General features: G+C 42.5%; 2 protein-coding genes and 2 long non-coding RNA genes across 13 annotated transcripts in view; 1 reads left to right on the forward strand and 3 right to left on the reverse strand.

The window, feature by feature from the left end:
• The window catches only part of DNAI3 (dynein axonemal intermediate chain 3), a 65,662-nt gene extending 60,909 nt beyond the window's left edge, over positions 1 to 4,753 (forward strand). For 5 of the 8 annotated variants that reach the window (XM_081008563.1, XM_081008567.1, XM_081008566.1 and 2 more), the window contains exons 20-23: positions 670 to 874; positions 1,923 to 2,014; positions 2,832 to 2,954; positions 4,245 to 4,753. In XM_081008563.1, the coding sequence (XP_080864689.1) occupies positions 670 to 874; positions 1,923 to 2,014; positions 2,832 to 2,954; positions 4,245 to 4,391 (567 nt within the window). In that variant the 3' untranslated portion in view covers positions 4,392 to 4,753. Of the gene's footprint in view, positions 1 to 669; positions 875 to 1,922; positions 2,073 to 2,831; positions 2,955 to 4,244 lie in introns of those variants that run through there. The other 3 variants (XR_013987213.1, XM_081008568.1, XR_013987214.1) reach the window with 3 other exon arrangements.
• LOC308478760 lies at positions 727 to 10,301 on the reverse strand. Its single transcript, XR_013987230.1, has 7 exons — positions 10,268 to 10,301; positions 5,513 to 6,217; positions 5,289 to 5,376; positions 4,228 to 4,274; positions 3,285 to 3,353; positions 2,819 to 2,883; positions 727 to 789 (listed from the first exon to the last, which is right to left on the reverse strand). It is a non-coding gene; the product is annotated as an uncharacterized lncRNA (long non-coding RNA).
• A 75-nt stretch (positions 10,302 to 10,376) lies between these two features.
• Positions 10,377 to 20,943, reverse strand: part of SYDE2 (synapse defective Rho GTPase homolog 2) — a 47,619-nt gene continuing 37,052 nt past the window's right edge. The window contains exons 7-8 of one of the 3 annotated variants that reach the window (XM_081008521.1): positions 17,878 to 17,932; positions 17,156 to 17,295 (exon numbers count right to left, since the gene is read on the reverse strand). In XM_081008521.1, coding sequence (XP_080864647.1) covers positions 17,922 to 17,932 — 11 coding nt within the window. In that variant the 3' untranslated portion in view covers positions 17,156 to 17,295; positions 17,878 to 17,921. Of the gene's footprint in view, positions 10,562 to 16,125; positions 17,296 to 17,877; positions 17,933 to 20,943 lie in introns of those variants that run through there. The other 2 variants (XM_081008522.1, XM_081008520.1) reach the window with 2 other exon arrangements.
• Positions 10,655 to 14,121, reverse strand: LOC308478777. Its single transcript, XR_013987255.1, has 2 exons — positions 12,874 to 14,121; positions 10,655 to 11,686 (listed from the first exon to the last, which is right to left on the reverse strand). It is a non-coding gene; the product is annotated as an uncharacterized lncRNA (long non-coding RNA).

A 20,943-nucleotide genomic window follows, 5' to 3' on the forward strand; every position in this document is an offset into this window, starting at 1 on the left:
GTGAATATAACAGAATATTTTAAAACCAGCCATGATTCTCTAATCAAGAGCTGTTATAGCTCAAAACATATTGGATATTTTTTGCAAGAAACAAAAACATGAAAACACCCCTATTTCTTGCACCTGTTTGAATAATGCTGTGCCCCACTGATTCAGGACATACTGAAGGATATTCTTCAGTTCCCCACAGGTGTAGAGGTTTCACTATTTCAATGTATATGCATAAATTCACGATGCAAGCGTAGCTTCTTCTGCCAGCAGAGTGGAATTTATCAGTGATGAATATCTGATGAATTTATCAATTTATCATATCCTCATGCACCTGCCATAAACTGAGGATACAGATCCCCAATAAATTTCTATTTTAATCTTCCTGTATTCTTCAATTGCGGTTAAGCTACCCAAATATAACAAAATCCTTTAAAAAGCACTCTCACGTAGAATTGCAACTGGTTGTACAATGTGTAAGACTTGTCAACATAATGATTAAAAGTTGATGAAGAGTTTAATGGGGATTTCCCCGCAGCTCCCATTTTAATGGGATGGGATGGGAAAAGGCAGGAATACTCAAAAAAAAGACAGGAAGATGGAAGTGTTAGGTGAACAATTTTAATCTGGTATTTGTTTCATGCAACTATTTTCCTTTTGGCCTTTGCTTTTTTAATGAAGAGCGGTCCCCTCCTTGAGTCAAGTTGCACAGCAAAGAGATACACTGTTGGGCACTGGTCCTTATCAAGGCCAGGTGTTTTCTTCATTGGGAGAGAAGATGGAAATATTGACATTTGGGACCTGTTGGAGAAGACTCATGAAGCGTCTCAGACCCAAAACGTCTGTATTGCACTGATTACTTGCATCAAACCCTGGATTTACTCTTGTATGTCAGTGTACCGTATTTCTTATTTCCTTACTTTGAATGTAACTTTGCAGTGGGTCGGCCAGGTTAGAAAGAAAGGCAATGTTTAAAAAAAGGAAGGCAATTCAAATGGACATAACTTGTATCACATGCACAGTTGGCCATAAGATGGCAAGGGAAAGGAAGAATAGGGAAAGCAGCAATGAAATTTTGCCTAAGTCTGGTAGTCTAGCATTGCCCTCCGTCTTCAGCAGCTGAAAGTGGAATGCGTGTTGAAAAAAAGGCCTTGGGTGAACTACACATTACAAGCAGATGCATGAAACAGAGTCCAGGTGCCATTTTTTAAAATATGAAAAGCTGCTTCAGGAGCCACTCCCAGGTGGCTTTCTAGGGAAAATCATTTCCTGACACCCCGTGTGGTTTCACATTCCTGCTCTCCCCCTTGTTTTGTCAGCACCAGTTTCCAGCCTACCCAAATGGCCTTTTATTTTGTTTTTAAATAGCACTGGGACTCAGTTGCACATATGTAGAACATGTAGTTAGCTCTGCAGTCAGACACGTAGAGAGTTAATCTTTTATCTTTGGATGTTAGAAGTCGTAACGTTTTATTGTGATATTTCTGTACAGTATGTATGCACAATGAGATATTTGCTCCTGCTTTTAGCTCTCTCGTGCCGAACCATAGCTGTCAACCTTCCCTTTTTTTTGCGGGAAATTCCCTTGTTTCAGCGCCGTTTCCCGCTGCTATCCCAGATTGTTAGATATCCTGTAGACTGTCTCCGGGACAGGTGAGGCTACTGATCCCTTATTTTCAAATCTGAAAGTTGACAGCTATGTGCCGAACTCTGAACAAATAGGCTTATAAACTGTATTTTGGGATTCCAGTTTAATAAGGTTTGGGGGAGGAGCAAAACAGGACAGGCAAGGTGGCTAGGAAGAACATGCGAAAGATTGAGTTCCCAAATTGACCCTTACAGCTCATTTGCTCTCTGCCATAAATACTAAACACAAAAAAATCCTTCTGTGTTTTGTGTACAACTCCTTCTGCATTCTCTGTCTTCTCTTGCAGCGAAGCAACACTTCTTAGCAGTATCCGACGACTTTGGCACCCTGCATGTTTTGGAAATTTCGTGGACATTAAGCCACCCTTCCCTCAATGAGGTTTGTAACATGTTCCAGAAACTTGGCTGGGGAGTGGGGCAGGGGAGCCGCAAACAAGATTCCTTGCATGGGGTTCTAAGAGTTACATGTTGTAGTTGGCTTGGCATTGCAGGGGGTGGACTGGATGACCCTTGGGGTCCCTTCCAGCTCTATGATCTGGTGGCATAGCAGAAAAAAATGGATGTGCCATTCATTTAGACAAGGTATGATCGGAGGTGCAAACACAATGGTTTGTTGCATTTGTGTAACAGTCATATATCACAAAGCTGGCAATTGTGTAGTGAGGCTGGAATAATAATAATAATAATTTATTATTTATACCCCGCCCATCTGGCTGGGCTTCCCCAGCCACTCCGGGCAGCTTTCAACAAAATATTAAAATACAGTAATGCATCAAACGTTATGCATCAAACAGGGCTGCCTTCAGATGTCTTCTAAAAGTCTGATGATAACAGAACTCAATTGGAAAACAGGCAATTACCTTGGCCAGCCGCTTTGGTCGGGGAAGAAGACCTAAATGCAGCCTCTGATTGGCATAACTGACAAACTTCTGGCGGCTGGATTGAGGGAGAAACTACATTACCAAGAAACTCATTCGTTCTTTTCTTAAATTAAATTTTAATCCCACTATTCTTCTGAGCAGCTCAGACTAGGGAAGGTACATGGCTCTCCTCCCCCCCCCCCCCCATTTTTCCACACATCTGTAATATGGAAACCTGGTTTGGCTCCCATAGCTGGAAATGGGGCAACTGTGTTTTTTTGTTGATGGATATTTAAAATGTCTCTGTCATAATCTAAAAATGTCTTGGAATATCAGCGTTCTAGTGTCCTTCATTACTTTGAGCGAGAAGTCAAACATCTGGAGTTTTCTGAAAAGCGGCGAGAATTCAGAGAGGAAGAAAGAGAGAATATGGAGCGTGAGAATATGATGAAGAAAACGGTAAGATTCTCTTAAAGTGACAAAAAAAGCTAGGAGTGCTAAGGTTTTGAAAAATGTGCCTATTTTTCATGTATTCTATTTATTTTCCATTCCTTTAGTTTATAAGCAGTCCAACCCTGTGCAGTGTAGGGCAGCTAAATTTAACCAAAATTATAATTTAAGGAAGGTTTGGTCTTCCTCTTCCTTCATTTGGACGTTACACAAAACCATGGTTTGTGATAGCCACAGTTAAGAGCACCATAGTTAGTACTAACAGTGCTTTGTAAACTGGCTTCAATTAATGGTTGGCTCCAGTGCTATTTTTCTATAAAAGGAGGTGCTGGAACTCACCATGAACACCTCCCTTGTTCTCTTACAGTGGCGATGATGCTTACTTGAGGTGCCGGAACTGAGTTCTGGCTGGGGGGAAAAGACCCTCCACAAAACATGGTTTCAGCATTAAAATAAGCAATGGTTTTGCATTGTGTCTGAACCCAGCCTCTGTGGGAAATGCTTTTGGAAGGGCATGTATTGTATGCCTTTGCCAAAATGTAATAACTATAATGTAAAACATAATAAACCAGAGAGCGGTGGGGATTTACTGTTATGTAGAGATAGTATTTGAATTTGTAACTCACAGCCCACAAAGGCACAAACGAATTTGTAACTCACAGCCCACAAAGGCACAAACGATGGCATCTGTACAAGGGCATGTGACATGCCCCCCCATCACAGAGAGGTCTGGAGGGTGGCAACAAGAAAACAGGCTGTCTCAGCATGCTTTTCATTATGTTTTTATCATTGATGTTCTGTAATGTATTCTTAATGTTGCACACCATCCTGGGATATTCTGATAAAGGGTGGCGCTGTGGTCTAAACCACTGAGCCTCTTGGGCTTGCCAATTAGAAGATTGGCAGTTTGAATCCCTGCGACGGGGTGAGCTCCCGTTGCTCTGTCCCAGCTCCTGCCAACCTAGCAGTTCAAAAGCACACCAGTGCAAGTAGATAAATAGGTACCGCTGTGGGAGGAAGGTAGATGGCGCTTCTGTGCACTCTGGCACTCGTCACAGTGTTCTGTTGCACCACATGACCCAGAAAGCTGTCTGTGGACAAACACCAGCTCCCTCGGCCTGAAAGCGAGATTAGCGCGGCAACCCCAGAGTCGCCTTTCACTGGACTTAACCGTCCAGGGGTCCTTTATTATTATATATCATTGTCTACCTAATAGGCTATATTTTAAGGCTTTGAGAATTAACTTTCTCCCTCCAACTCAGAAAATGTATTTATAACTTACCCCCTCCTTCCTTGCAGAGAGCGATAGGTGGCCAGCGGTCAAGAGAATTAATGGAAGAACAGACAAATCAAGATTATACAGAGTTTTTGGATCTAGAGAAGACCATTCTGACTCGTCTTGGGGTACTGAAGGTGCCAGACAGATACGCCTCCAGGACCAACTAGCTGCGTAAGACACCACTGTCATATTCAGGACAGCGTAACTTGTTGTAAGCAACATATTTAGAATGACACTGAGCCAAAGACATGGGAGCACCTGAGGAGACCCTTGTGTGGCTTTGAAAATTTGCAATGCAGGAGAGCTCCCACAAGCCAAAAGGACCTGCTGCTGTACTGTTCAATTTGCAGCTTGTCTTTTTTTTTTTACTGTAGGACTGTTGAAAATGCCCCCCTCCCCAATATGGTTGTAGGTGCTGTTCCTCCATACCTCTAAACTATGTATCATAATAAATATACAGGTAAGCAACATTTTCACACATGGCTAAAGGTGCGTATTGACAATAAAATAATAATTGGTTTTGCATTAATTAGAACCTGTAGCGCCTTAATGCAAATATTAAAAACAACACTATGTTAATATGTATGCCCATTAAGTGCCCTGGAATACAGCATAATATGGAAACAGCAGCAATGCGAGGAAGCATCACATGTAATCATTTCAGACATCTGGAAGTGCACACAAACATCAAGCTTCTTTCCAGATCTACTACATATTCAGTCGTTATCACATAACATTCTCTGTGTATGCTAACAGCTGACCTCAGCAACACTTCAGTTTTCAAAGTGACTAAGGTTGATTTAGGCCAGAGCCTTTCCAAACTTTTCACATTGGTAACACACTTTTTAGATCTGCATCATTTCGCAACACAGTAATTCAGTTTTACTAGCAAACTGGAGGTTAAACGAATGCTGAATGAAAAAATGGGTGCCGTAACAGCCATGACTTAACGATTAACAGTAAGCAACCAGCCACACAAAAGTCAGCGGTTGCTACAACCCCTCCACAAATACATCATCTCCCCATGTAGCCAAGCAAGAGGCATAATCACCATTCAAACTCACCTGCAGTCACTGTGCCATCAGCTTGTTTATTTACATAGTTCTTCTGTCCAATACACATTCTCAACATATGAACATCAGGATGCACAAACTGCAATAGTAAAAAGATTTGTGTTGAAGGGAGCACCTTTCCCTTGACACACAAAAGCAGGTCACCGGCTGCTTGTGCTGCAGCAGGAGAGCAGCTTTAACCCCTGGAGAAGTTAAACAACAGCTTGACTATTTACCTGTGCAAAGGAACAGCAGCTGATTAATATTAATGTCGCTCTCTTATCGGTTGGGGTGACATTTTTCATCATGCAGTGCTATGTTACCAGGTCAGGTGCCATCAGAGACCATTAGGCAGAAATGAAAGGCTTCAGAGAAGGGCAGGTTAGACTCTTAAGAGGGTGAATCCACACTTTCCACAGCCTGCTGTGGTAGCAGAGGCTCCTGTCAGACAAGTATCCATACGGTCAGGGCAGAAAGTGGAAAGACACATGGAGACGGTTTGCAAAGCGACTCTTACCGGTCTGCAATATTCACTGCTCCTGTCTAGCTTTGATCAGTGAAAATAACAATTACCGTTGGGAATCATAGAGTTGGAGGAGACCTCAAGGGCCAACTAATCCAACCCCCTGCAATGCAGGAATCTCCACTGAAGCATCCATGACAGACGGCCATCCAGCTTCTGTTTAAAAGCCACCAATGAAAGGGAGTCCCCAACTTCCCAAGGGAGACCATTCCACTGCCAAACAGCTCTTCCCCTCAGAAAGTTCTTCCTGGTGTTTAGTCAGAATCTCCTTCCTTGTAACTTGAATCCATTGGTTCGAGTCCTACCTTCCAGAGCAGGAGAAGACAAGCTTGCTCCACCTTCCATGTGAAAGCCCTTTAGATATCTGAAGATGGCCATCGTACCTCCTCTAATTCAACAATCCATAGTAGATGCTAACCTGCTTGGGGCACAGGAAAGTGATAATTAGAAGCTGGGAAGAAAACATTTTTTTTAAAAAAAGTAACAGAAGATCTAACAGTATACAGTGGCCAAAGACTGTTTTAGGTCTCCGTCCTTTTCTCCCCAGTCCAAATGATCTTTCAGTCACCAACTCTTAGATCCTCTCTCACACACCTGGTAGCAGCATACCTCTGAATGCCAGCGGGGAGAGGGAAGGGCTCTTGAGCTCAGATCCTGCTTACAGGCTTCGTATAGGCATCTGGGTTGGCCACTGTGAGAGCAAGACAAGGTACCTGTTGCTCTGATTTACCAGAGCTCTTTTTATGTTCTTACATGACCCAGACTGTATGCCCAAGGCATGGTTCCAGACAGCACATTCAAATATCACGAGATGATGAACAAGTAACCCCTTAAAATATGTTTACCCACCTTTCTCTTACATACGCAGGCAGGCTAAAGAACAGCAAAGGTGGATTCCTGCCACTACCTTTTCAATAAACTCTGAAGTATTTGCCACAATTATATATATATTGTGAGAAACGTGCTTCAAATATCACACATGCATTTTGTGTACTAGACTAGCCCCCCTAAAACATTAGTGGCCTTGAACGACCAGATGTGTCCCCAGCTTATCAGATTTAGAGATTTGTGCTGCAAAAATCCAGAGGATCTATTTTTATACGAGAAGTTACCAGCTATTTTTAGCATACCAATGTAGCTATCTCTGCCGCCTGCCCTCCACCCACCCCCCAACCCCAGGGCAGTGAGGAGGGGACTGGCTGGCTCACCAAACACTAGCTTCCTTAGTGTATTTTGCAAAATAAGCTACCAAGGGCCCCCAAAAAATGAGCTGGAAGGTTCAGCCTAGGTGAACAAACTTGGGGCCTCCATCTGAACCATATGGTGGAGGCAGGGTTAGATCAATAAACTTGTACTTGACAATGTTCCATCTGTCAGCATTCAAATATGAAAGGTGGACAGAGACAGATAACAAGAGGCCACAGTTCAGTAGTCTCTGTCAAATGCACCTCTCTTTATTCACGAGTAAGGAATATGGGGTGGCTGCACTTAAGGACTGAAGAACAAAAATGCCTGCAAACAAAAACTTCACTATTGTTGGAATTATTGCACTGCAAAACGCTTCCACACCAAAAAAAGAGCATTTTTTAAAAAGTTTATAAAAAGCACATGCACCCCTTAAACTGCAACTTTAAGAATGATCACATGAACCATTCATTTGCACTGTTGCATAAACCCAGACAAACCTGCCGAAGATGCCAAACACAGATTAGCTCTGCTGGCCTGTTTGCACCATGCTGACCTCAAACCCCCACCCCACCACCTCCCGCACTCTATGCCTGCCTGCCGCAGTAGTAAATCAGCCGGATGGAAGGCAGGTAAACAATATGGGTTCACCAAGATATCCGCTACTGGCTGACCGAGAATCTTCTCTTGAAAAACTGAAAATCCTAGACACGTCTGTTAGAAGATGATGTTCATCTTCTTTCCTAAAGCAAGCAAGCAAGCTGTAATCCTTGCATTTATTGTTGTTTGTTTGCAATCTGAATCCTAATCCTATTCTTTATGGGGGGTACGACTATGCCTGATTGCAATATGTACATAGAGTGTATCCTATTATATAAACTGTTACATAATATAACAAGGAACAGCTTACACAAACATATATCACCAGTTTAGGTGGCTTGAACAACAGACAGAAAGCTGACATTTGGTACAGGTTTGGGGCTCTTTTGCATTCACACACTTAACCAGCTACGGACTGAGGGTGGGGTGGGGGACTGCAATACCAGTCAGCAATATATTTATGCTGGTAAAATGTAAGCTGTATTAACCAGGGTAGAATCCAGGCATTCCTCTGTTCTTAATAAGAGCAGGAAACATTTACATGCATGTCACAGAAGGTTCTAATAAAGTGAGCAAAAACCGCCAAGTGGGTCATCATCACAGTTCTTAATTTCCACACATCTAATTTGTAAATCATGCAGGCACACAATCTACCTCTAAGCAGGGATGTGCTGAAGCCATTAATTTAAAACAGATTTGAAGCCATTTAATACATGCTCTCAGATTGCATTTCAATTTAACAAATGCATCATTAAATTGTTTCCTGACAGATGATGAATTCCCATTTGGGAGACACAAGTTTTCACATAAATCTTTTATCATTTGTGCTTTCTTTCAGTTCTAAAATAATGTATATGGAAAACGTGCATCTCTCCCAAATGGCCACAAACAATTGCTACAAAGAAAACAGATAGAAATACCTCTGACGTGGTGAACTTAATATTAGGCTTTCTTAAAACTAAAGTTTTTTGTTTACTTGTAGTATAACAGAAACTACTGGCCAAAATGCCAAGACGACATGAAATCTTGAAATTTGCTAACAGAATTAAATTCAGTCACTGCTCATACATTACTGAGTTCCACAGCCTGTTCTATGGATGGGAGAACAACCATGAACTTCCTGTCATGCAAGGCAAAGGCCAGGGGTAGTGGCAAACAGTGGCGTAGCGTGGGTTGTCAGCACCCGGGGCAAGGCAAGTAATTTGCGCCCCCTAACCCGTGGATTTGCACCCCCTAACCCTAACCCCCAGAAGTTGCGCCCGGTGCGGCCGGCCCCCCCTGCACCCGCTACGCCATTGGTGGCAAAGCAGCCATTTGGGCACCTGCCAAGCCTTGCTCTCCTGAAGAAGGTCCGTTTCCAATCCCTAGAGCTATCCCCCTTCCATGCTTGCCCTGAGCATGGTAGCAACAGCAAAGGTAAGTTGCCTTGAATTCTCCCTGTAGGCCAGTAGTGAAGAACCTGTGTCCATCTAGATGTTGTCAAGACTACAATTCCCATCATCCACAGCCAGCTTCATCAGAAGGGATGGTTGGAGCTGGAGTCCAGCAACATCTGGAAGACTACAGGTTCTGCAGCCCTGCTTATAGGCAGATGTACAGGTTAGGCCCAATGGAAAAGTGAAAGTGAATGGCAGGTGGGCACAGAAGTTCAAGGGGGGGCAGTGAGTGCATCCCCCACCACCCTTGGAAATGGTCTGGATGAGAAGCATTTGCATGTACAGTCATATGCACAATGGCCTAATTTGTGTGATTATTCCCCCTTCTAACAGATATGTTGCAGCAGGAAGGGGGGGGGGGACGATGACAATAGAGTCCTTGTGTGCTTGTAGCTCATTAGGCCTCTGGGAAATTGATCAAATTACTCAACAACATGATGTTCTGGCTCAAGATACAATGTGGATAGAGTAGAATTTTACTCATTTTCTGTTGGGAATTTGTATGTTCAAAAGCTGTTGGAAAGCTAAACATTCTGATAGCATGTCTGTGTGTGCTAAAAGGGCACTGTGATTTTCACAACGCGACAAAGTAGGCTACTTCCATTCTCATTATGCAAAAGGCAAGCATGAAAAACGCAAAGCCCATTATTGAGCTAGGCTCTCTCTCTGGCCCAATTCCAATCATCTATCCACTGAGACATGGAGGCTTCGTTTGTACATCCATGTTCATTGCTAGACAACTGCAACATCAGTGGCTTTCCTGTGTGAATGAGACACCACAGGCCCAAAACTACAAAACAAGGTTTTGCTACTTATTCTGACGTACAAAAACTAAAGAGTTTTCCAATGTTGAAGTTCTCATTTATCTAAAACTAGTCAGCGGAACAACACAAATGCAGAAGATCAGAAGCAAGCAGATCAGACAGGCAATGGGTTTTCAAAGGTAGAAATGGTAAGTTGCCTCTGGGAAGATGTTTGGAAGGAGACAATACTGTACTCCATCTCTAGCAGGGTATCCCAGAGGATCAAGATGGTAACAGAGAAGAAGGCCGTAACATTAGGAGCACTTTCACACTGTAAACTTCAATGACCAGGCAGGTCTATTATAGGAGACACATCTTCAGCTGAACTCATTCCATAACAGCAAAACATTAAACCTGGCTTGGTAGCAAATGGCAAAACACGTGCTATAACAATGCAACAATTCACACAGTGAGCTGGAAAGAAATCTGTTTCTGATAAACTACCTCTGGCTGGGAAGAAATAGCACTGAAATCGCCACTCAAATTCCTGCATGAGATTAGGCCTTCATCCTCCCTCTCAGTTGCTGAGCGCATTGAACGACTAGCCCTGAAAAATATGAAGGAAAACTTATATTCACAACCACAGCAGATTCTGTGTGGGCAAATACATTTTCAAGGTATTATGTGGAATCAGAAATGCATCCAACTTATCTTCAAATAATGGCAACCAGGGGTTTTTCCAGCTGGAACTTGCTGGAATTCTGTTGCGGCACCTCTCAGGTGAGCACCATTGTCACTCTAAGAGAACGAGGAAGTTGTTCATGGTGAGTTCCTGCACCTCTTTTCCTAGAAAAATTGCACTGATGGCAACCTTTTACAAAATGCAACCCATTTTTATTCTTAATCCAGATTTTATTCAGAATTAACATTTATATTTTTAAAAATAATCCACTTCCTGTACATATATACTTTTAAAAAAATACATCAGCTTATCAATAAATGCTTCAGGTTAAAATTTCCAAACAGTACCTTTGTTATTTAATTGCAATGACTGTATTGTGTACTGAGACACTAACGATAATAAATTAATAAAAAGGACACTGGATAAAAAGTGGAGATATTTAGGAAAAAACGTGGCAAAAAATTCATGCACCAAATTTGTGCATCCTATTGTAAATAAATAATAACAATAACAACAACAGTAGCCAGACAAAATATAGGAGGGAAACAAACAAGTTAAAATAGCATTTACATAAGGTCCATAGGCCAAGAGAGCGGCCGCTAACATAATACAGGAGAAAATGAAATCTTACAGTGTGTCAAGATCCAAAGCACTATTTAAGAAACCTTTGCTGACTTATATTTTTAAAAGCATTTCCATTTAAAAACTTACTCATCTGCATTATTAATAATGCAGCCTTTTTTAATGAGGCAATTGGTTGTATAATTTTTATTGCTTGGGTTTTATTGCTAGACAGTGGACAGAAGTTGAGTTTTCATTTATATATTTGCATAAGACCTGCAATTGCTTTGGTTAACTACTAAGATAGCCAACATCCGAGGACAAGCTTAATAAACGTTTTGTCACATTTATCCTTCTAAGGGAAGGGCTGAGGAGCTGTCAATAACACTCATTTAAGACAACTGGCAAGATAAACAGTAAATTGATAGTCTCATTTAATACTTATTTAATATTTCTGGTATGAGAGCAAATATTAAGAACTTCAAAATGCATTCAGGACCTAGATACATTATTTTTAAAAGGCACTTTCTCAATTCACATGTCAACCTTTAAAAATAGGATGGACTTTTTTGGGGAGGGGACTACAGCCATTTAGCATCTACTAAGCTTTCAGAACATCTAAAATATCCCACTCAAACCAATATGACTACTCTCCTCCTTTTTTAAAAAAAAACAACAGGCTCTCTCTGTTCGTATACCTTTGCATCAGATACCTAAGAGCTATAGTGTTTACTACACGAGTAGACCCAGGAGGCTACATTCTGGAGTCCTATGTGCTCTCTTTCCAACAATTTGTGTGCAAATGAAGAGCCCGTTGACACCAGTCTGGCACACACAATTTATATGCAGTTGGGTGTGGGAGCGTTGGGATTGTGAATACTTATTATGCAGACATGTATAATATGTGCTGCAATTGGATTTGTACCCCCTATAAACATATCTCCTACCGTACAACCTGTGCCCAGATTTTCAAGTGGTATGGACTACTTGGTAGCAGCTATATATATTGTCCTAAGGCCCATTCTACATGCCTATTATAGGGCTGCCATACGTCTGGATTTTCTCGGACATCACTGGGATTTCAAAGGCAGAAATGACGTCTGTCCAAAAACGCATCTTTGTAAAAAGCTCAACAACTTTGGGGTTTGTCTAAAAAAAGCTCAGCAAGGGTGTATGTGCCCTTCTCCTAATAGTAGGCAACCCTACTATTAAGAGAAGGGCACATACACCATTGTAAGACAGTCCTCCCACAGAACCTCTACTTAACGAGTTCGCATCAGACAAGAAGGTAGACCTGCATTAGCTTCAACACTATGGCTGAAATCCTAAACATTCACCACTGAACTCAGCAAGATGTAATGTCGGAATAAGAATGCCGGGGGTGCTGCCACTGGTAAGCTATGGAATACAATCACAATTCAACGGGAGTCCCCCTACAGTAGTATCGCTCTCTACTTTTGTGGTGATGGCAGGGTGAGACACAGAGATTTTTCCTGACCTGATCCATGCCAAGGTCTCCTTTAAAATCCTATGCAAGCTCTAGACACAGTGGATGGTTTTCACCACTATGTGGGGAGCAGTGGCCACATCCCGTACTTCTGAGTTCTAGCAGCCAGTCTGGCTAACATGAGACACTGGCAAAACTCTAGACAGGGGAGAAAAACCCCAAAACATTTAGAGTGCCTTCCTCAACTTGATGCCTACCCAATGTTGTTGGAGTCTGACTCCCGACAGATGTAACTAGCATGGCCAATGGTTGGGGATGATACAAGTTATAGACCAAAACATCTGGACTACAGATGCTGAGGATGGTTGATTTAGAGCAGGGTTTGGGGAGCCTGCAGTCCTCTGGTTTGTTCTGGACTACAGTTCCCATAATCCCTGATCACTGCATTTGTAGTCACAAGGACTACAGCTTCATAAACATGGTTCAGCATAGGGATCTGCACTCTTGAATTATGTTTGCTACTTGAGGCTGAACCAGAAAACATGTTCAGTCTTTAAATCCATCCCAATTTAAGTCTCATGGAGTTTTTTTTGTGTTTGTGTGCATCTAACTTATTCTGAACGTTTGCCATTAACAGAGCCTTTGATCATGCATGAGATACTGCTCTGTCCATTGTTTGCATCTGGCTGAACTTTGGAAAGGGTTACAGGGATGTATATTTGGGGGGAAATTTGCATTTTAAACAATATGCATATTTGTGAGCCACCACAGTGTGAAATTTGGACTCTGGGAAACAATCGTTCCCATTGCCAAAGCCTCTCTAGAAATTCTCAAAAACGTGGAAATTGCACGATGAGACAAGGACACATTATCTGGGAAAGTTACGCACTTGTACATCTGAGAGATATCAATGTCGACTTCCGGGGTGGCGCCACCGGCAATGGCGGACTCCCTCTGAACTGGAGGGACTAGCTCCGCGGGAAACGGGTCTTCTCCGCTACGGCAAAGCAGGGACCCTTTTAAAAATCACAGGCGGATGAAGCCTGTGACCATTGGACTCGGCGGGCACCATTAGCGCCCCCCCAACCCACTAAGGAACCCACTAACGGGCTCCGAAGTGAAGAGGGGGAAGTGGCGCGGTGCTGTGAGTCAACTGCTATTTCCGTGGAGCGAAGCCGCATAGCCGTTGCCGGAGAGCGCTGCCTTTTTCCTGGGACAATTTGGACTTTAAAATAAGCACCCGTGAGTACTTAGACTTTGAACAATTGGACATCAAATAAGGACTAACGAGCAGAAAAGAATTGGATTTTAAAAAACTTACTCTAATTTGGTACGGAACGGGAAGGTCTAAACAGGAAGTCAGCCTTCCGTTCCTTTGTAAACAGAATAAAGCAAAGACAATTTAAACTAGAGCTCAGAAAATCGTCTTTAAAGGATTGGATTTCACCATTTAAAATTGTGGAACCCCCCTTCGACAGCAGGAGAAGGGGGGGGATCTTTTTGGACCGTTTAAAGTGACTTTAAAGTAAAGTAACTTTCCTCCGTCCTGATCCTGGAGTGGGGTGTCAGGACTGACATTTGAAGTTCATTGACCAAAGACAAGTGTTTTTGACAGATAGCTAAAAGAAGAGAAACATAGTGATTTCACTGTTCCCCTTCACATTTTAAAAGAATATATATTGACAAAGTATCTCAAAAAGGGAAACTTTGTTGCAAGAACAAACAGAAGTTTTCCCCCTAGAGGGAGTCTGTGAAACTGTAACTCCAGGGAGCCGGCAGCTGTTACAGATTACAACCGTGGGAACAGGCATCTGACCTTGCAGGACAATGTATTCAGAAGCTTTGTTGTGTGCTCTCTATAAAACAAATGCCCTACTGGAACAATTACACGAGAAGGTGAATTGGATGGCGACTTCGACTAGAAATTTTGAACAGGCAGTGGGAAATTTTGAACAGACAGTGGGAAAATATGTGGAGCCCACTCAGGAATTAAATCAGGAGTGTGTCTTGACAGAACAGGCCCAACAGGAATATGAGTTTTCGGATTTGACAAATGAACTTGGAAAAAGCCAGATTTGGAAAGGAAAAGTTTGGTTTGGCTTGGAAATGGGGGGCTGGATTGACCCCCCTATGCCGGGACGTTTGGACTTTTCAAATATGGCAATGGGCCGTGAGATGTTTGGGTTTGTGGGGGCTCTTAATTTTGGAGGGTCTTTGAAACATGCTTTTAAATACTACATGGAATTCAGTGTTGAATATGGAAAAGGGGCTGATCTGTCGAGAAGGGTTAAGAACATTGTCAAGCTGGAGTTACCACGAGCAGGAGACAAGGGAAAATACAGTTACAAATATGAAAAAGAGCTGCAGAAGGGACATGGAAGAGACTTGAGGGCCTCGGATATAAGGTTGCCAGGTTAATGGGCTAGATCGACGGGATAATAAGGACTGACAAAACCCGGAACCAGGAGGAAGGGACGTTGGATGAAGATTGGATTTGTTTGTATCTCTTTTCTCTACCATTGGAACTGTTTTATAAAATTGATGAATGTTAGAAAAATGTTGGAATGAAATTACTTGGCTTTAGCAAAGATGTTTAAAGAATTATGAAAGAATATTATGGTTATGAGAAGTTGGTAAGGATAAGATTTAAGCTTTAAGCTTTAAGGTTTATTTTATAGAAAGATAAGATTAAAACAGTTTAGGGTAATGTAATGACAGAATATTATGAAACATGGAAAGGATTTGCTGGGATAATTAATAACTAGGATACAAAGAAAGGGAGGAGGAGGAGGTCTAAGAAAGAAGGCAATGACAGTTAAGGATTTGAAAATAACGAATTTGTTTTTAAATGTTTTTAACGGTTTGTGATGTATTTTGTATTTTTCTCTTTTTGTGACTTTTTTTAAAAAAAATTTTACTCATATGGTGGGAAGGGGTTTGGTGTCCCCCCCCCTCTTTTTCTACTTTGTCAACTATTTTCTTCTGCTTCTATTTTATTTTTCCTTTTTTGTAACACTTTGAAAATTTCAATAAATATATTTTTTTTTATAAAAAAAGAGAGATATCAATGTCATCTGTGGCCTTCAAACTCCTCGCAGGTATTCAGCAAGTCCCTTCTGGTCCGACCCATATCCACTGCTGCTTAGCTGGCCATTTATTTTGGCATTGCGCGACACACATTCCTTTTAGAAGTTGTGTTCGTATTCAAATCTAAAACAGCCCTTTCCTGAAGTACCGATGATTACAAAGGGTTTGAGGCAGGCAGCAATTGCTCTTCACAATGTCTCATAGAAATTGCCCTGCAAGGCTCTCGTTTCTTGACTTGCGGCGAGGGAAAGGGAAGGCTGGAAAGGAAGGGGAGGAATGCAGTGTCCTCCTATTTCTGACAAGCCAAGTATGCTGCCTGTAGATGCATAATGCACGTGTCTTGCAGGAGAAGGCATGATCTCCTATGCTATGTTCTATAGGAGGGATAGGGAACCTTCCGCCTGCAACTGAACTTAATCTGGCTCCTTCCTGCTTATCAGCTGGAACAGTTTAGCAGGGGGGAAGAGAGGGAAGACAGGGAGGGCTATGGTGAACTCCCCATGCACAAGCATTGTACCCCAAATGGAGTAGATCAAGCCCAGTGCTTTTTAATATATGTATATAAATATGTACAAAACAAAACAAAAAAGTTAGAAAAATATTTAATTTCTTTTCACTTTTAAATAATTGCTGGAAAGTGTTAATGCAGGAATACATTAATATTTGTACATTTAAACGTTTTCATATATAGCTATATAGGTATATATAAAAAGCTTTTTCTTTTCATAGCAGCCTTTGCATTGCAAGTGAATAAGGTGTCAAAATATGGTAGAAAAAAATGATCTACCTACAGTTTGCGCTGCAAATTATCAGGTAAGCAGCAATGTTAATCCTCCCTTTCTGGGAAAACATCTGTACCAGGGCTAAAGTTTCATGAACAAATGAGTGCTGTTCCTGCTGTAACGTAGACAGAGATGGTGCCTTGCGTACCTTGCATAAATTGTCCAAACTTCCTAAGTGCATAGTACCGTGAAAGGGAAACGGAAATTCTGCAATCATCTCACGAAAAGTAACGTACCATTTTAAACCCAGAAGGGTCAACCCGAAACCATCCTCAACAGAGAAGAAGGAAGGGGGAGGAAAATTACAACAAAGCAATAAACAGATTGTGTAATATGAATGCACTAAGCCCACGGTGGATCAAAATCACTGCACGATGCAATGGAAATAACAGCACCCGTCTCTCTTTTGGGGAAGAAACAGGGGGTGGGGGGAAGAGGCAGCAAAAAAAGAGAGAGGAGGTATTGCAGAGGGAAATTACTTATCAGTAACTGATGTTGAGCTTGTTTTTATTGAGTTCCCGTTCCAGGTTTCCTATCAGAGTATCAATGCTTTCCTGCAGATCTTTGAGGTTTACTCTGTGGTTCCCTGCAGAATCCATGGCTTGCACCGTCAAATAGGCCTGAAAAGTGTGTTCTTTGGACATGCAATGGGGCCGTTCAGTGAGCTTCTCCGAGCCATCCACTCTGCCACCGTCATCGCCACTTTCGGCATCTTCCGAAGGAACATCATCATAGTCTGCTTCGTTCAGGGCCTCCTTGGGGCTGACGAAGTAGCTCTCCCCACAGCCACTCCAGTCTCCGGCATAGCGGTTGCTTGAAGGGCTATCCAGTCTGGCTGGCCGGGACCTGAGGATGCCTGACATCTCAGTACTGCTCAAGTTCAACATCTGAGGCCGCTGCTTCTTAGGTCTCAAGTAATTCACAGACGACTGCTGCTCAGACAATGCAGATTCCTTGACGGCTGAATGTTGCACTAAGACAAACAGCAGTTTTAAGACATGTTAGATGAACGGTGTATATTACAAGAAACCAACAGTGTTAACATTTGCATTATTTCTCTCTATTTATCTACAATTGGAACATGCATGTATGCATGCACACTTAACAGCCAAAACATTCTACTACTGGGGTAGTGGAGCTAGCTAGTAGTCCTATATTAGGAGGGGGAAGCCTGGGAGAAAACGTTCCATCTCAAAACTATCATGCCTTAGTCCACCTGCAACCGCAGGAGTCTGTTAAATTTTCTAAGCGCCTCAATGAACTCTGCAAGTTAATCACAAACCCGCAAACGCAACACAGTTCAAGTGAGGGCTGGGCTTTCATCAGCCATCCACATTCAGCTGTGTAAGACAAAAGCAAGGCCCGGCAAGTGTTAAAACAGCTTGCAAATATAGCCACCACTCTAGAAAGCTGACCATTTTGGATCCAAGTGTGTGCAAAGCCAGCCGAAGCTTTTCAAAGGTTTCTTTCCCCCCCACCTCTAAGCAGCCATATACTCCAGCTCAGAGACAGTGGTGGGGAATACATGCAGCACACATCTGACAATTTTTGTTACCTGAACTCATGGATCTACACCCCAAGAAACTAAGTCTCCTCTGGTTACTGGCTCCCTATGGTTAAATAGTACAAATGCTTTATTGACAGCTGACAGTTGAATATTTCAACTGTAAAATATCTTTATCCCATGGTGCTTCTACCATCATGCCATTTTTGTTCAATTTTAGCTGTTTGCTGGCTGCAATACGGAACATGAAAGGGGCATAATTCCTCCCCCAAATGCTTAAATACTTGCTAAGGTTAGGGTTGGGCGACATATCGTCCAAAACTGAAGTCCATATCGTGATATTGGTTTCATAATTGGTAATTATAATGTGCGTGTGTGCGCACGTGCGCTATACAAAAATCACAATGTGGGGAAAACGTGAAGCCAGCCAATGTCTCTACATAGCTCCATCCTTATTTCACGAATCATGGTATGTTGGTATATTGCGAGGTTTAGCTGGCGATATATAACGCAATGTTGAAAACCAGGTATCACCCTGGTGTGGCTAAAGGATGAGGGAGAAGGAAAGGCTATCAACAGAGAACGATGGAAAATATGAAGGTTGTCATGAACAAGAAGAAACTGAGGGGACCTGGTAGCAGTGCTTGAATTTGGGAGTGGGTTGAGGGGGAAAGCGGGCCTGTCGCCACCACATTTTGTGACAGGGGCCGACTTCCCAGCTTCTGTATTTAGAAGTCTACAGGAGTGGGGCACTGTGATTTGGAGAAAACTGATGAAAGTCTGGGGTGGGCCTTGTGGATTTCATGAGAGGCCTCTGCTACCTTTCCCCTCACAGTTCAAGCACTGAGTAGGGTAGACTAATCCAAGTCTGGGGAAACATCTTATTTAGGCATGAAGATGGAAGATAACTGGGCTAAGAAAAAGGGGAGGATAGGATCATGCATGGCATGGCGGACATATGGAAGGGGAAAGGGAGAGAGTTAGACCTTGTTATGCTTTGACAGTTTGATAGGCAGAAGGGGTTTTCTTGCATTTCATACTTTAAAACTACAGTTTGAGCCTCTCACATGGCATGTGTGTCAGATATGATTCTTGCTAATATGGGAAAGGATGCAGACGTTAACGTGACAGAACATTCTAGCAAGTGTAGGTTTGGCAACTGTATTACAGAAAGCCAGTGTTTTTTGAACTAGTTTTTCCAACCGTGCAAACTCCCCATCTGACATCCCACACTGAAAAAAGAAGACAAATGAAAACACAGGGACCATCTCCCCATAGATACAGTACATGGCCAGACAGTCCAAAGGCCTTTGCATCAGTGGCGTGCCATGAATTTTTTTGTACAGGAAGAGTTAGGGCCAGAGGTGCCAGCTTGCCAGGGCAATGGGGTGACATCACACACATGACGTCTTGATGTCCTGATGTCACACACATGGGCATTGTGGACAGAAGCTTCCTGGGAAGGGGATGCCAGGGCTCTGACAGGATGCTGGAGTCCTCCTGCCTGCTTCCCAAAGCTGAGAATTAAAAAAAAAACAAAAAAACAACCCCACAACAAAGCGGCAATTCTGCAAAAGCTGCTCCTTCGGCCAGATGACTTAGTGGAGTCAAAGCAGAGTGATGTTGGCAGTTGTGTTCATTGTGCTCTGCAAACAGCAGAATGGTCTCTGCCAGAGCATTCCATATTGTCTGCAGAATCAAGTTGCCAACCAAGGAGCCTTTTCAGACGATTTCCAGATGGTCTAATTCAGACACACTTCAGGCCCATAGTTGGTCAATCTGAAGGGCTTGACTAGGAGATGGAGGAGTTTAGTGAGGAAAGCAACAAGGGACTGAAAAATCTGTAGTAGTTTTCTGGATTGGGGTATGGAGAGGATCCCTCCTCCCTTCAAGTTCTCTGAAGATGAATATTCTCTGTGTCTCTCATGTTTTTGAGGGAAATGGTGAGTCTAGCTACCCTTCCAAGAAAAAAAAAGGGGGGAAATGTTTCCACTGATGAAATATTGATGTTGACTTGTGTTGAAAGTACGCGCTCCTTCGCTTTGCAAGACAAGGTCAGATTCTTTGCAGGGTCACCAGATTACAAGAGCACACTGCTGTGATCCTCAGCCACGTAAGTCACCGAAAACCACCAGAGAAGTCACCACCAAGAGACTCAAAAGTACAACCGTAGAGGTCAAAAGTAAAAAAGCAGGACATGTTACCTGCACAAAAATGGGGAATAGGAGATTCTCTCTTTTTTTAAAAGTAAAAATTGCAGACACAGCATTTGCAGTATTATGTAAAGAGTCAAATCCTGCCCATAAACAGCACACTACAAGCTGGGAGCCCCCTGCAAAAGCAAGCCTTATTGGTGGGGATATGTCTTGTTATTAGTCTTTAACAATTCGGCTTTTTTTCTTTAAGAAACCGGGAGTGGGGAGAACTCTTTGCAGCAACAAAAGCTCTTCTGTTTAGGCTTTGCTCTCTTAAGGCAAAAGGGTCATGTGTTAAACCTTAAGTGCCAGCGTTGTTGAGCCTTCCTACTGAACAAGGAGCATGTGTTTTCCATTTAAAATTTTAAAAAACCCACGAGGAGCACAAACATGGTTATCTAGTTTTTCAAATCCATCAGAGCCGTAATCTTTGAGAGTCCAAGCTCTGGCTTTTGGCTCCTTCGTTGGAACAGAGCTCACTCTACAATGTTTAATTAAATTCTTGAAGAGCCGAAAGATGCTGTACAGTATCATGCCTCTACAAGGAGTTTTTGCAATCCTCTCGTTTGTGCCATGGTTAGCTTCCTTGACAATAATCACACACAAAAAAAGCATTATATGGCAAAGCAGTCTCCATACATTCTGTATGTTTATAACTCCGACATTCAAATCAGAGATTTATAAATCCTAGGCAACCAGCCATAGCCCTCATTTCCTGGGCAAACATGAGGATTTGTCCAATTACGGAGACTATCTCAGCTTCCACTGACAGCACGGCCACATCATGGTTGCAACGAACAGACCTTGAAAGCAAGGCTGCGAGTTATAGCTAGCATTATACATGTGACCACCAGAAGATGCTGTTGCTTAGGAGCAGACACATTACTCTGAAGGCACTTCCTTCTTTCAGCCTGGCCTGCCA

This window comes from Podarcis pityusensis (genome assembly GCF_964106645.2).
Source record: "Podarcis pityusensis genome assembly, chromosome: 6".
Classification (NCBI taxonomy): Eukaryota; Metazoa; Chordata; class Lepidosauria; order Squamata; family Lacertidae; genus Podarcis; species Podarcis pityusensis.